The 14,566-nt window shown below is 41.3% G+C and overlaps 1 protein-coding gene across 4 annotated transcripts in view; it reads left to right on the top strand.

Moving 5' to 3' along the window:
• LOC134350445 (tetratricopeptide repeat protein 7A-like) overlaps positions 1-14,566 on the top strand; it is a 265,556-nt gene that overhangs the window by 37,756 nt on the left and 213,234 nt on the right. For 3 of the 4 annotated variants that reach the window (XM_063055643.1, XM_063055644.1, XM_063055641.1), the window contains 4 exons: positions 68-186; positions 5,352-5,430; positions 7,780-7,946; positions 9,379-9,454. In XM_063055643.1, the coding sequence (XP_062911713.1) occupies positions 68-186; positions 5,352-5,430; positions 7,780-7,946; positions 9,379-9,454 (441 nt within the window). The remainder of the gene's footprint in view (positions 1-67; positions 187-5,351; positions 5,431-7,779; positions 7,947-9,378; positions 9,455-14,566) is intronic. The other variant, XM_063055642.1, reaches the window with a different exon arrangement.

The raw sequence follows: 14,566 nt of genomic DNA, 5'->3' as shown, positions 1-14,566 counted from the left end.
AAAATGTTGTCTGGATTTCCAATTCTTTTTATATTAACCCTTTCTCCCCCCGTTTTTTTACTTGAAGGCCATGATGAATACTCAGTCCAGATCGATCAAGGGGATTGTCCCGGTCCGAGAGGTGGAGCTTACTTACTTTCTTGAAGCTGCATTGCAAAGTGCTTATGTGTCCTATTTCAAAAAAAGGTAAATATCCTCGAAATCTATGTGTGGCCTTCCACCTGCTTTTAATGATCGCCCTTTATTATTTGCTTGTGATGTAGTTCATTCCAGGGGAATCATTTGTACAACTTCTTTATGCACTTTTAAGTAGTAGGTAACCTTCAGACAAGGATGTGTGAAAAACGTAAGGTAATATGAAAGTGTAAGTATTGACCCATAATTTCCTGTCAAAATATCAACGTTGTTTATGGCAACTTGGCACAGCAATTTAATGAGAGCAGGTACAAGGTTAAACATGGAAAATGATATGCTGAGTGTTAAGTTCTGCTGATCTAATACTGAAAATTGACCACTGTAACTAATTCTTTCATGGTTTACTTGGTGCAGATTTTTAAAAAAAATCCTGTCCTTATTTCTGTCTCATTCTGGTCTTTCTTTACCTACAACTCTCTTTAATCTGACATTAGATTTATTTTCAAATTGTTAATTTTGCATTGCTTCACTGTGACTGTTTGAGATGATGCGCATTGTTTTTACAGTTCACCGTCTTCCTGATATACACTCAGTGGCCATTTTATTAGGTACAGGAGTGAAACACTGCTTTAATACATCCACTTCAGGGTTCGACATGTTGAGTGTTCAGAGATGTTCTTCTGCGAACTACCATTGTAATACATAGTTATTTGAGTTACTCTCACCTTCCTGTCAGCTTGAATTAGCCTGACCATTCTCCTCTGACCTCTCATCATTAACAAGGCGTTTTTGCCCACAGAACTGCATTTTGTTTTTTGTTTCTCTGTTACCTCTAGAGACTGTTGTGCATGAAAATCTCAGGAGATGAGCAGTTTTTGAAATGCTCAGACCACCCTAAGTGGCACCAACAATCATTCACAGTCAAAATCACGTAGATCACATTTCTTCCCCATTTTGAACTTCGGTCTGAACAACAAGTGAACCTCTTGACCTTGTCTGCACTTCTTTATTGCTGATTTGATATTTGCATTAATGAGCAGGTGTACAGAAGTTCAAAGGTTCATTTTATTATCAAAATATGTATGCAGAATACAACTCTGAAATGTGTCTTCACCACAGAATACAGAAAACCATATAAGTAGTTGAAAGAAAGACATCAATACCCTCCCCCCACGAAAAGAAAAAGAAACAAAAACTCGCACACCCCAACCCCTCCCCTACACAAAAACTAACACACCATCCAAACTCCCAGCAACCCCGCCCCCGATCCACAACAAGAAAGAATAGGCAAGAATATGAAAGAAACATAGAACTGAAAGTAATCAGTGTGAGAGTATCCGTTTAGTTTGAACTACAGTCCTATCTATAAATCTCAGAATTTTGATAATATCTCTGAGAGCATCGGGACTCAGCAGCCCCTCCTAAGGCAGCGACTCAAGCCAGGGGCCCCTCCGAGGGAAGCAACTCAACCTAGCAGCCCCTTTGAGGGAAGTGACATGAACCAGTGACCCCTCTGAGGAAAGCAACACGAACCAGCAGCCTCTCTGAGAACCGCTCGCTTTTCTTTGCGTTTGCCTCGATGTTTCAATCTTCCTTGTCACTTTAATCAGCGAGAAATGTAGTCGATCATGGCCCCTCGTCTTGTCTTTGAGTTTCACCTTGCGGTAGTTTGTGCTCGCATTTCTCTGCTGGAGTATTCACAGGGTCAGCAGAATGCTAGCTCACTTGAACAAACTACAGACTGTAAGCCACAGGCTCCAACAGTTTCAAAAACAAAATTAAGATAAAGATAAGTAGAAGATGTAGATAAGCTGAAATGATTGACTATCTGGAAGATGTTGCCTGAGGAATGTTTGCTGGCGCCATCTTGTAGGTAGGTCATAGAATCTAACCTAATAAAGTGGTGACTGAGTGCGCAGTTTGCTAGATGACAAAGTTATCAGTATATCGACACATAGAGAGAAGTCTGATCAGTCTAGATAGGCTATTGCAGGAAATTATGGCCCAGAATGATTTCATTCAGTAATCCTTTCAGAAGTAGATACAACAAATAGAACTTCTCTGCAATGGCATATTCTGTCTCATGTTTTCAACATATAGTGTTTTTGATTTTTATATACTGCAGAAATTTATTTTGGGAGCTTGTGTTTAATTTATTTTGTGTAAGTTTATTTGGCATTGGTTTATTACTGTCACATGCACCAAGATAACGAAAAGCTTGTCTTGCACACTGTACAGATCAGATCATTGCACAGTGCATCGAGGTAGAACAAGGTAAATAATAACAATGCAGAGCAAAGTGTAATGGCTACAAAGGAAGTGCAGTGCAGGTAAGCAGTGAGCTGCCAGATCATAACAAAGTAGATTGTAAGGTCAAGAGTCCAATTTCTCATACTAGGGAACTATTTAATAGTCTTAAAACAGCGGGGTTGAAACTGTCCTCGAGCCTGGTTATACATGCTTTCAGGATTTTGCATCTTCTTCCTGATGGAAGAAGGGAGTAGAGAGAATAGACTGTGCTTTAACCGTTCTGTCAATCATATTCAAGTTTGGAAGGCAAATCCATTACAGTCATTGTGAAGTGAAGCCAGGAGTGGAGTAGGGTGAAAGAATTGCAGTGGTAAATAGGAAACTTTTGTTTATAAAAAAAAAGATCATTGAGGGATCAAAAATATTATGAGTGAATTCAACACAAGTTAACTTGGAGGATTAGTACTGTAATTGAATGTGGCCGGTCACTTTTCCTTTCCTATCTTCTGGTGCATTCCAGAGCTTTGAATGGATGCCTACCAGAGGAATTGCTTGCAGCTCTGTGGAATCTGAGGAGAGAGCTTAAAGTAGTAATGTCAATGATACTTATTCAAAGGGAGTGCAGGAAATGGAAGAGCTAAATACACAAATTCTTCAAATTGGTGGGATAAGTTGAGAGCCTCTTTCCCATTATGATCAGGGGTAAACAATACTAAAGTAATTATGAAATTATGCAATAAAAGAATACTAAAATAAAGTAATTATGTTAATCATGTGTTGGGCCTCAGCAAGAATATGGTCCAGATCTGGGGACCCCACTATAGGAAGGATGATGCTAGAGCTGTATTCATTTCACATCAGACATCCATAATGTGAGCAACATTTGCAGTAAAATCTTTGAAGTGGTCAGCTTATTGGTAAATTCTGGCAATATTTAATTGTGATTATATATAAAAGATTGGCCATATTGTGCAGATAATTCTGTTTGGGTGGATTGGCTGGCTGACATGTATGTGCCTACCAGCACTGCATAGCTCAGATTTGGTTGCTGATTGAACTGAGGCAAGGATTTGGATATACGTTGTACATGGCCCCTCAGCTAAGTGTAGTACACAAACCAATCTTCCGTCCTTGGACTCACTTTACACAGCACGCTGTCGGAGCAGTGCTGCCAGGATAATCAAGGACACGACCCACCCAACGAACACACTTTTCGTCCCTCTTCCCTCTGGGCGAAGGCTCAGGAGCTTGAAGACTCATACGGCCAGATTTGGGAAGAGCTTCTTTCCAACTGTGATAAGACTGCTGAACAGATCCTGACCGGGATCTGGGCCATACCCTCCAAATATCCGGACCTGCCTATCGTTTTTTTTTTGCACTAGCTTACTTTCCCTCTTCTAGTTTCAATTTAAGATTTATAATTTAAATTTTTAATATTTACTATCGATTTGTACTCCAGGGAGTGCAAAGCGCAGAATCAAATATTGCTGTGATGATTGTACGCTCTAGTATCAATTGTTTGGTGACAATAAAGTATAAAGTACAATGGGTTTGCTCATTATGGTCCTTTGTATTTTAATTAATTTACACAAGTTAAATGTTTCTAATTTTTTTTACTTTATTTAATTTTGACTGCATCTAAAAAAAAATGCTGACTTTCAAAAGTTTGGAAACATTAAGGAATTCTAGCTTCTGCTGCTTAAGGCCTAGTCACCACTTACAGACCACTTTCTTTCATGGGACGGCTACGGCAGTGCAATCACTGGATGATTACAGAGAGTATTCATGTTTAGACCTCTCTTACCCACGCTGAAAGTGAGCTGCCTGTCATCAATGTCGATGGATTTGTTGGTGTGGGTGGTGATGATATATGGCGATGCAAAAGTTAAGGAACTTCCTTCACAGACCTGATAGTTCCTCAAAACACTTGTGTATTTGCACAGGTGCTTACAAAGTCAATCAGAGAACTTGATTTTATTTTGAATGGGTTAGCATTTGTAGTGAAATAGGAGTTTTTTTTATGTGTATGTATTCAGTGGTAAATCTCAAAGCAAATATGAGATGACAGCTGTACACAGAAATGCCAAATTCCCAATTTGTTCTAATTTTTAGCCATTATTGAAAGGCCTGGAAGTGAGAAAAGGCATTGCATAATATAATACTTCATATTGCCCAAATGTCCTTAAGTTATTTAGACCAGGTTCACTATTTTGGCAGTGTAAATGCTGAAGTAATTTAAGGATCTGTGCTGGGACCAGCACATATATGCCATTACAAAGAAGGGATGCCTGTTCCTCCGCTTTTAGATGTTTGCACAGATTTAGCATGTCACTTAAAACTTTGGTAAACTTCTGTAGATGCACAGCGGAGAATATCCTGACTGGTTGTATCTTGACCTGGTATGGAAACACCAATGCTCGTGAATGGTAGAGCCTACAGAAAGTGGTGGATATAGCCCAGCCCATCACTGGCAAAGCCCTCCCCACCACTGAGCATGTTTACAAGGAGTGCTGCCACAAACAAGAAAGCAGCGTCCATCCATAAGGACCCCCACCATCCAGCCACCCTCTCTTCTCGCTACTACCATTGGGCAGGAAGTACAGGAGCCTTAGGTCCCACACTACCAGGTTTAGGAACAGTTATTATCCTTCAGCCATCAGGCACCTGAATGGCATGGATAATTTCATTCACCACATCACAGAACTGATTCCACAACCAGCAGACTCACTTTCAAAGAGCCTACAACTCATGTTTTGTCTTCTTTTGCACTTTGGTTGTTTGTTAGTCTTTGTTCATGTATAGTTTTTCATGAACAATATTGCATTTATTATTTACCTGTAAGTGTCTGTAAGGAAATCAATGTCAAGTACATATCAATATGGTAACATAGCTAAACTTTGATATTAAATTTCCTTTGACTTTAGCACAATCTTGGTGCTTTAATTGTGGGTTTATTTTTTCCTTAGGAATATGGTCAAGGGAGTAAAACGAATTCGGGAAATGTTAAGAGCAATGGAGACAAGAGCCACACAGAATTTTAGAATGGTATGGTTACAAGGTGTTTATTATACAGTATGTAAAAAATTTGTCAATTCCAAAGCATTAAATCATATTGATTGAGGAGGTATTGTAATATAAAATGCGAGGATCAAGTCTGCAATTGCACACTGACATAACTGCCACCTTGACACTTCACAGTGTTAGTCAATGCAAATCATCTCCTGATCTTCACATCATGATCCATTCATCAGGATTAGACCGATTAATTTACGTTGTACAAAATCCTGCTGTGGACGCTATGCAATCTGTGGCCTGGTGTCGTGATATCTAATGTCTGGCTACCTGTGACAGTGAGCAATAATTTTTCAATAACATTTCTAGAAGCATTGCATTGCATGTTGATCAGGCAGTTGCACTTGGCAAGAGCTGATCAGTATCTGAGCAGCACATCTTACTCATTAATTTCTGTGGCATCTCACTTGGCTTTGTAGTTACTTTACACATCCTTGTGCTTTCAGAGAGTTGCAGCGGATTCAGAAAAGTTATTCATTTTTAAAAGGATGACATGTTGGTGCTTCAGATGCAAGCTTATGCAGCTTCATCTAGATTCGATGCCAGTGAAGTTGAGCAGACCTAATTTTATGTTTATAAGAGACATTCATGTTGTTAGTTTAGCATGAAATATCTTCAGTTTCCTGTACTCTGAATATCTGCAGTTAGAATTTGCATTTTATTTTTAATGTGGCTTTTTAAAGGACCAAGAATAAGAATTAAAGTTAACTGTAAATGTAAAAGATATTTTGAAGAAAACACATTGTAAATGTGTGTTGTTAATAAGATGTTCCTTAAATATTTTTTGGTATTAGTGATTTAATTTCTGATACTAATATGTCATTTTTTTATTATCAGTCTAGTCAGGTTAGTAACTGTATTGCCTTCAGAAAGAAAATAGTTTTCAATTCTAAAAATCCTATCAATTCTAGTTCATATCAAGAAGATTAATTAGAAGGAAAGAGACATGAATATTTTGCAGTATTTTTCAGGGTAATGGGACATTCCAAAGCATTCTACTACCACTAGACTTGGGGAATAAGACAGGCCTACATGTCTTGATTGGGTGAGATGTGCAGGATTTTCAGTAATACATACGGGCACTTTGCAGAAGTCATCGTGGGAAATGACAGCTGTGCCTTTCCACCTCCCAGCATACCCAAAGAAATCTAAGTTATAGTACCCTGACTACCTCTTCATGGCACACCACAGTGAGAACTTGGTACAGCTAAAGGATTGGCTTTGGGAGAAAATGTGCCAACTTGCAGCAGTTAGTCCTTCCTCACAGGAACACTCTTGAGCTCGGTTGCTTAATAGTGAGATTCTGGTCATCGCATGTATTTGGAGGGATACCCCACATAAGCAGAATTTCATAGCACCCATTCTCAGACATCCCACCTCTCCCGGAAGTTCCGGGAGTCTCCCGCATATGAATAGTGGCTCCCTGATGCCCACAAATTATATACAATATCCGGGAAATCAAATTTTCGGGGGGCGGGGAGGGGAGAGAGACAGAGAGAGAGAGAGACACAGAGCAGAGAGAGAGAGAGAGAGAGAGATAGATAGATGGCAGACTGTTCCAAAAAAAAGAAAATGTAAAACGTATGTCACCTCAGACTACCCTAAAGTATACCCCTGCCTAATAGGGGTCAAAAATAATGACAGTGTTGCTCGCTGCACTGTTTGCAACAGTGACTTTTCTATTACCCCATGGTGGGTTAAGACTGTAAAAGGCACGTTGAGGTGAGTTTAACAGGTGTCATTCATTCATTAGCATAGCTGACGTTATTTAAACTAGCTGGCTAGCTGCTAAAGAGCTACTCTATTGCAGACATCCCACCTCTCCTGGAAGTTCCGGGAGTCTCCTGCAAATTGATGGTGCGACCTCCCTGAAATGAGTTTTTGCAGGGTGAGATGTCTGCTTTCTGTACTGTAATCTCAATCTCAAGAGTCATTTGACCTCACAATACCATTTTGCCGAGCAGGCAGCATCATCTATTAAATGGGTTCCAGGGATACGCTGTATGTAATTTATTCTTTTGAACTAACTTCTGTTTAATTGTTTCAGGACAAGCAAAATAGTTCAGTGTATTTTTATGGGTCTATGATTTGAAGCTATGATTTGAATCATGGATTGCATTTTGATAATCTCAGGAACAGAGAAAACAAAAGAATACTTAATTATCTGTAAAAAGCTTAAAGCTTAGTCCTATTAAACACAAATTCATTCTCCAGAGCAGTTGCAAATGATGCACTAATTTTATTTTGAGATTCTTAATGATTTAGTTTGTAGAGTGCTGTGCTTACTTTTTTAATACATAAGTTTATTATCCTCTTTCACAGACAATAGCCAGACAACTGGCTGAGGTGCTTCTACACAGCCTGTGTGAGGACTGCTACTGGAATCTATTTTCAGACCCGCCTTCTGAGCTCATTACTGAGGAAAGTGGACCTTTTTCAAGTGTTGGCTACATTAAAACCACTGGTCCTCAGCTCTACCAAGGAGACAAGTATGTGATGAAAATTTTATTTATTTGTATAAAGCAATACTTATGAACAAAGTGCTTGTGATGTTTAAGAATTTTTACGTCAAACTGAAGTAATTTTCCCATTTATTCTCATAAACTATATGCCATATATTTAACAAAACTGCAGGGCTATCACAAAATCAAAATATAGTCATTCTTGTTAGTATGTTCTGAAGTATACTGCAAGAAATTAACATTAATGCTTTCAATGCCTTGCTGTCTCCATAATTTCTTCCACACCTCGCTATAGTTTAGTTAATTTCATGCCGGGAGGGAGAAGATCATTCTGTTGTAATGAATGATACAGTATTGCACGCTGTCATGGAAGATATGATTTTGAACAAATAATAGTACTTTCATCATGTTTAAGAAACAGTACAAAGAAGCAACAAATCAAACATGTTGGTCCCTCCTGGCCAAACTGATTCCAAACGTGATAGAACTAATTCCATCTATCCATTAATCAACTCTATCTGTAAACTTTTGTAAACACTGTAAATGCTAGGGGCTGATCAATTCAGACAGTGATGTTGATTGTAAGTAGGGCTGAACATCCAAAGTGCATGGAAATTGCTGAAACTTCCCTTCAAAGCAATTACTCACCTTTTTCTTTACTCTAAGCAGTGGAAACAACAATGCAAAGAACAAAACATAACAAAAATAGAATAACAGGTCTGAAATTGAGCTATTTTTGAAAATGTAAAGATTTTGTACCTTAATAATCAAAGCATAAAATGCTAATCTATGGATTGGTTATTTTATCTAAACTCCGAGAGTGTTTGAACAATCCTTTCACCAAAGCCAGTCTCAAAGCAGCCAGATGTATTTTCATGCACCCTTCCTGTCTATGCATCGTGTTTTAGCAAATGAAATATGTGAAGTACTTACTCTATTAAAGTAAGAAATTTTGAGAGTAATTACCAGCCTAAGCCAGTGTTGTATTTTTTTTGTAAGAATAAGATAAAAGTCAATCCTTTTCTGACCTGATGTGAAAAGGTTTGAGGAATTTTTGCTGGTCATATAAAAGGAGCAGGCACTCCATCTGCCTTTTTGGTGCAACATCAAAGTAAGGACATTGAGATCGTACGGGGGAAAGTAACCTTTGCCTTCTTGTAGGTGAGATTGTAAAGCAGCCATCAAAACTGGAGTCATAATCAGTGTAGTTATGCAATACATACTTCATTTATGAACTCAACTTTTGAGTTGCTTGTTTCTAGTAATCATCACTGATTGTGTGGCAAACAAATAGGAGACCAAGTATAAAGGTGCATCAGAGCATTATCATTGAATGGCACTGAATAATATTTATATATCTTATCACTGATGAATAATACATAAAATCTGTAGACACTAGCTCGCTTTAACAATGAAAGGAAGGAATTATGCAGGGTGAATTTGACCTAATTCAATGCAGTCTTTTTCTCAGCCTTTTCTGCCCACGGGATATTGTTGAAGAAGCACTCCTTCTCCTCCTAATCAGCGAGTCGATGGTAAGCAATGTCGATAATGAGAATAGAACTTCCAGTCTTTCGAATCATGAATTTTTATGAATTTGGTCTTGAGCTCATCAACAAAACTGTGAAGAGAAACTCAGCTACATTACTAATGTCAAGTGTCTCTTGGAAAAATAAATGCCTACATCTACAAGTCAGTTTCTCTTGGAATAAAACATGTATAAATTCTTTACAAAGTCTCTGGTACTTTCTGACAATTTAGTTTCATTGTTATTTTCATTGTACTTACACAGTCACTTGCTTCTTTGCACTTGTGTGGTGATTGGGATGAGGCAAATGATTTGATCTTTGTTGCCTCTTAATATTTGAAGGTTTGCTGCCAATCAAGATACCTGCATATTAAGAAGAGACCAAAGTTATATTCTGGAGAGAGTTAGGTGGATTATATTCCAGATTTCTTTCTGCAGACAGTTTGTTTTCAAGGTTTTCCATTAAGAATGCAGTTGGATTTCTGTTTATTTTTGTTGATGAGTCCATGATATCAACTGTGGAGAGAAGCAATGTGCAAAAAAATCGGAACTGCTGGGACATGTTGTAATGAGTTTATTTTGATATCTAAAATATGCAAAATTTTGACTTGTTGAAATATGGGATACAATAAATATTACTGTATATAACAATTGGGGTAAGGAATCATTAAGAGAGCTTGCACAGAAGTTGCACATCTGGCTAGACAAGTGAAAGATAATTAATAAAAGTCAAATTGAATTTTTGGCTTTATATTCAGAACAGTATAATCAAACTCATAGATAACACCAGATATTAAAAGGATGCTCAGATTTTTAACTGGTATATAAAAAGCAACGGTGACAGAGTTTGTAGGCTTGGTGGCTGCTGTCAGAGTAATCTTGATGAATAATATCATTGTATTTTGTAGATAGTGTATGCTGCATCTACTATGCATTGATAGTGGAGAGAATGAGTGTTTAGATTGGTTCTTGGGATGCCAACCAAATGGGCTGCTTTGTTTTAGATCGTGGCAAGCACTTTGAGAGTTATTAGAGCTGGATGAATACGGATAAGTGAAGACTATTTGATCATGCTTCTGATTTGCACTTGTAGATGGAAAAATTTGGGAATGCTAAGAGGACAGCAGACAATAGGTGCAGGAGTAGGCCATTCAGCCCTTCGAGCCATCACCACCATTCACTGTGATCATGGCTGATCATCCACAATCAGTACCCTTTTCCTGCCTTCTCCCCATATCCCTTCACTCCGCTATCTTTAAGAGCTCTATCTAAGTCTTTTTTGAAAGAATCCAGAGAATTGGCCTCCACTGCCTTCTGACACCCAGTCTCTGATCTGCTCTTGAACCATATTATTACTTGTGATTGGTCCAGTTGAATTTATGGTCAGTTTTAATGCCAGGATTTTGATGTCAAGGGACTTGATGGTAGTTGTGCTATTGAGTTTCAAGGGCAGGTGGTTAGATTTTCTCTTGTTGGAGCAGGCTATTGTGTGGAACTTTTGTGGCATGGATTTGTAGCTCAAGCTGCAGAAAAACACAGTTTCAAAAACTGCAAGAGTGAAATTAAACAGAAAATTAGGAAAGCAGATAATATTTAAAACAAAACCTGGCAATTAACATCAAAGAAAATCAGAAGTTGTTTTATAAGTACATAGATAGCAAGAGTATAAAAAGGAAAGAATTTGGCCAGTAGGGACATAAAGAAGGCTTGGAGGCGGAGGATGGATTAAGGTTCCTGATCCATATTTTGTGGCGAATCTTTGTGAGACTTGAACATAGGGTACATGATGAAGTTTGCAGATGAAGTAGATATCCTGTAAAGCAGAGAACCGGAGGAATCCTGATCCCAAAGTAAAAGGGTTCATCAGAAATCGGCCAATTCTGCCAGATTAGTCTCCTAAATGTTGAGGGCAAAATCTTCTTTAGTGTGGTGGCTCATAGGCTGTCAAGATATCTGCAAAGAAACCAGCTGATTGATACGTGAATCCAGGAAGCAGGGATCCCGGGCTTCTCCGGCAGTCTGGAACACGCTTGCACTATCTGGCATCAGATCCAGGTCGCCAAGGAGGAGGGAACAGATCTTCACATGGTGTTCCTGGACCTCGCCAACACCTTCAGCTCAGTCCCTCATAACCTCCTCTGGACTGCTTTTGATTTCTTCAGGGTCCCAGTGGCCCTTCCAAGCCTCGTTCCAGGCCTACTTCCAGGATGTGCAGCTATGTTTGACAACAGCAGATTACACCAAAGTGTGGCAACATCTGGATGTGGGAATCATGGCCGGTTATACCATCTCCCCGCTAGCCTTCCCCATGGCCATGGAGGTGACCATTAGAGCATCTCGATGGGTGGTTGGAGGACAGTGCATAACACCTGGCCTGAGGCTGCCGCCTATCAGAGTATACATGGGCAATCTCACAATACTCACCATGACCAAGGCTTGTACTGTACGCTTGTTGAGAAAGCTTCAAGAGAACATCGAGCAGGTTCGGCTGAAGATCAAGCCGAGCAAGTCCAGAAGCATCTCTATTGTCAAGGGGAAGGTGGTAGACCAATGCTTCTACATGGGCGATGAGATGATTCCAGCGGTCTATGAGAAGCCTGTGAAGAGCCTAGGTCGGTGGTTTAATGCATCCCTCAAAGACACAGAGCAGGTAGATCAGCTCAGGAAGGACGCCGTCGGTGGCCTCGAGAGCATCGACAGAACCACACTCCCTGGCAAGTTGAAGCTCTGGTGTATGCAGTTTGGGCTCCTTCCATGCCTCATGTGGCCACTAACCTTGTATGAGATTCCAATCTCAAAGGTGGAAAAGCTGGAGAGACTGATCAGCTCATACATAAGGAAGTGGCTTGGTCTTCCCAGGTGCCTCAGCAGCTTAGGGCCCTACGGCAAGGGAGTCCTAGAGCTACCCATTTCCAGTCTTTCAGAGGAGTACAAGTACGCCAGATTAAGACTGGAGATGATGTTAACAGAGGCGAGTGATCCATTTGTAGCACAAGCTGCCCACATCCTGGATACTGGGAGGAAATGGACTCCATCAGAAGCAGCGAGCAAGCAAAGGTGGCACTCGAGCACAGGGACGTCGTGGGCCGAGCGCAGCAAGGGAGGAGCGGTCTTGGCCTTGGGGACAGTACACCAGCCTGGAACAAGGCTGCTCCGTCTCAGAGACGCAGGCTCGTGATGCAGGAGATACGTCGGCAGGAGGAGGCAGCAAGGTGCGCAAAGGCCGTCGCTCAGGCAAGGCAAGGGAAATGGATGAGATGGGAGGGAGTGGAGAAAAGAAAGATCTCTTGGAAAGAGCTGTGGGAGATGGGGACATTCAGAGCAAGCTTCACCATCAGGGCTGCCTACGATGTCTTGCCGTCTCCCATGAATCTCAGCCAGTGGTATGGAGAGGACCCCACGTGCTCCCTCTGCCCGACTTCAGCAACACTAAAACACATTCTGGTGGGCTGCAAGACCAGCCTTACTCAAGACCGATACACCTGGCAGCACAACCAGGTGCAATGGTGTCTTGCAGCAGTGCTGGAATATCGGTAGATGAGCGTCAATGCTCTCCTTCCCCCTTCATCCCACTGGCCGTTAACAGCATTTGTCCTGGAAGGTGAGGGTCAAACCAGACTCAATACATCGAGACCAGATACCAGGTGGCTAGGCGGGGCACATGATTGGAAGATGGTGGCAGACTTAGGCCAGAGGCTCTGCTTCCCAACTGAAATTGTGGAAGCCAACCTCAAACCAGACCTTGTACTACGGTCGGCCTCGCTTCATCTCGTTTACATCATCGAGCTTACAGTGCCGTGGGAGGATGCGGTGGAGGAGGCCTACGAGCACAAGAAGCTGAGGAATGCTGAACTTGCAGCCGATGCGCAACGACGTGGCTGGAAAGCAAGGGTCCGACCGGTCGAAGTCGGCTGCAGAGGATTCGTAGCCACACCACAGGCATACAAAGCAGCCCCCACCCCCCCGCCCCCATCTTGGCCACGCTGACCACCTATCTGTCATGCTAACACCAGCATATAAACCACTGCTTAAACGTGTGAGAGCAGAGAAAAGAGAGATAAGGGTCTGGCCAAAAGGAGCAGCCTCAGCACTACAAGACTGTTTTTTTGCACACAGACTGGGACATATTCAGAACAGCAGCCTCCTATGATGACCATACAGACATTGAGGAGTATGCGAAGGCAGTAATCAGCTACATAGCCAAATGCACAGAGGATGTCACTGTGATGAAAACCTTCACCGCACGTGGTTGTAAAAAGCCATGGATGACAACAGAGGTGCGTTCACTACTGAAGGCCCGTGACAGCCTACAGATCGGGGGACAGGAGTGCGCTTCGCTCAGCCAGGTCTGCGCTTTCACTAGGGATCAGGAAAGCGAAAAGGGCCTACGCGGGCAAAATACATGGACACTTCTGTGACACAAGTGACACCAGATGGATGTGGCAGGGAATTAAAGCTCTGACAGACTACTGGATCAGGCAGAAAACTGATGACAGAAAACTCTCTTCCTGACAGGCTTAACAATTTCTTTGCACGCTTCGAAGCATCAAACACTACAGCAAGGGGGAGAGCCAGTCCCTTTTTACCATCTGACCAGCCGGCTCCAATCATTGATCCAGAGCAAACACGGAGGACCCTTGCCAGGGTCAACCCATGAAAAGTGGGAGGTCCCGACAACATCCCTGGACATGTGCTCAAGGAATGTGCTGATGTATCAGCAGATGTCCTGACAGACATTTTCAACATCTCCCTTAGTCAAGCTATTGTCCCCAGATGCTTCAAAACCTCCACAATCATCCCTGTAGCAAAGAAATCAGTTGTTGTCTGTCTGAATGATTACTGTCCTGTTGCCCTGACCCCCCATAGCGATGAAATGTTTTGAACGGCTTGTCAAGCCTCATATCACAGCCAGCCTCCACTCATCGCTGGATCCTCTACAGTTTGCTTATCGTCCAAATCGCTGTACGGAGGACACAATATCCATCACACTGCACACAGATCTCTCTCACTTGGACAACAAAGACACTTATGCCAGAATCCTGTACATTGATTTCAGTTCAGCATTCAATACCATCATCCCGCAGAGACTAGTGGAGAAACTGTCGCTACTTGGCCTTAA

This window comes from Mobula hypostoma, chromosome 8 (genome assembly GCF_963921235.1).
Source record: "Mobula hypostoma chromosome 8, sMobHyp1.1, whole genome shotgun sequence".
Taxonomy (NCBI): Eukaryota; Metazoa; Chordata; class Chondrichthyes; order Myliobatiformes; family Myliobatidae; genus Mobula; species Mobula hypostoma.
Note: the sequence above shows the minus strand (reverse complement) of the source record. Positions and strands in the feature narration are given on the sequence as shown.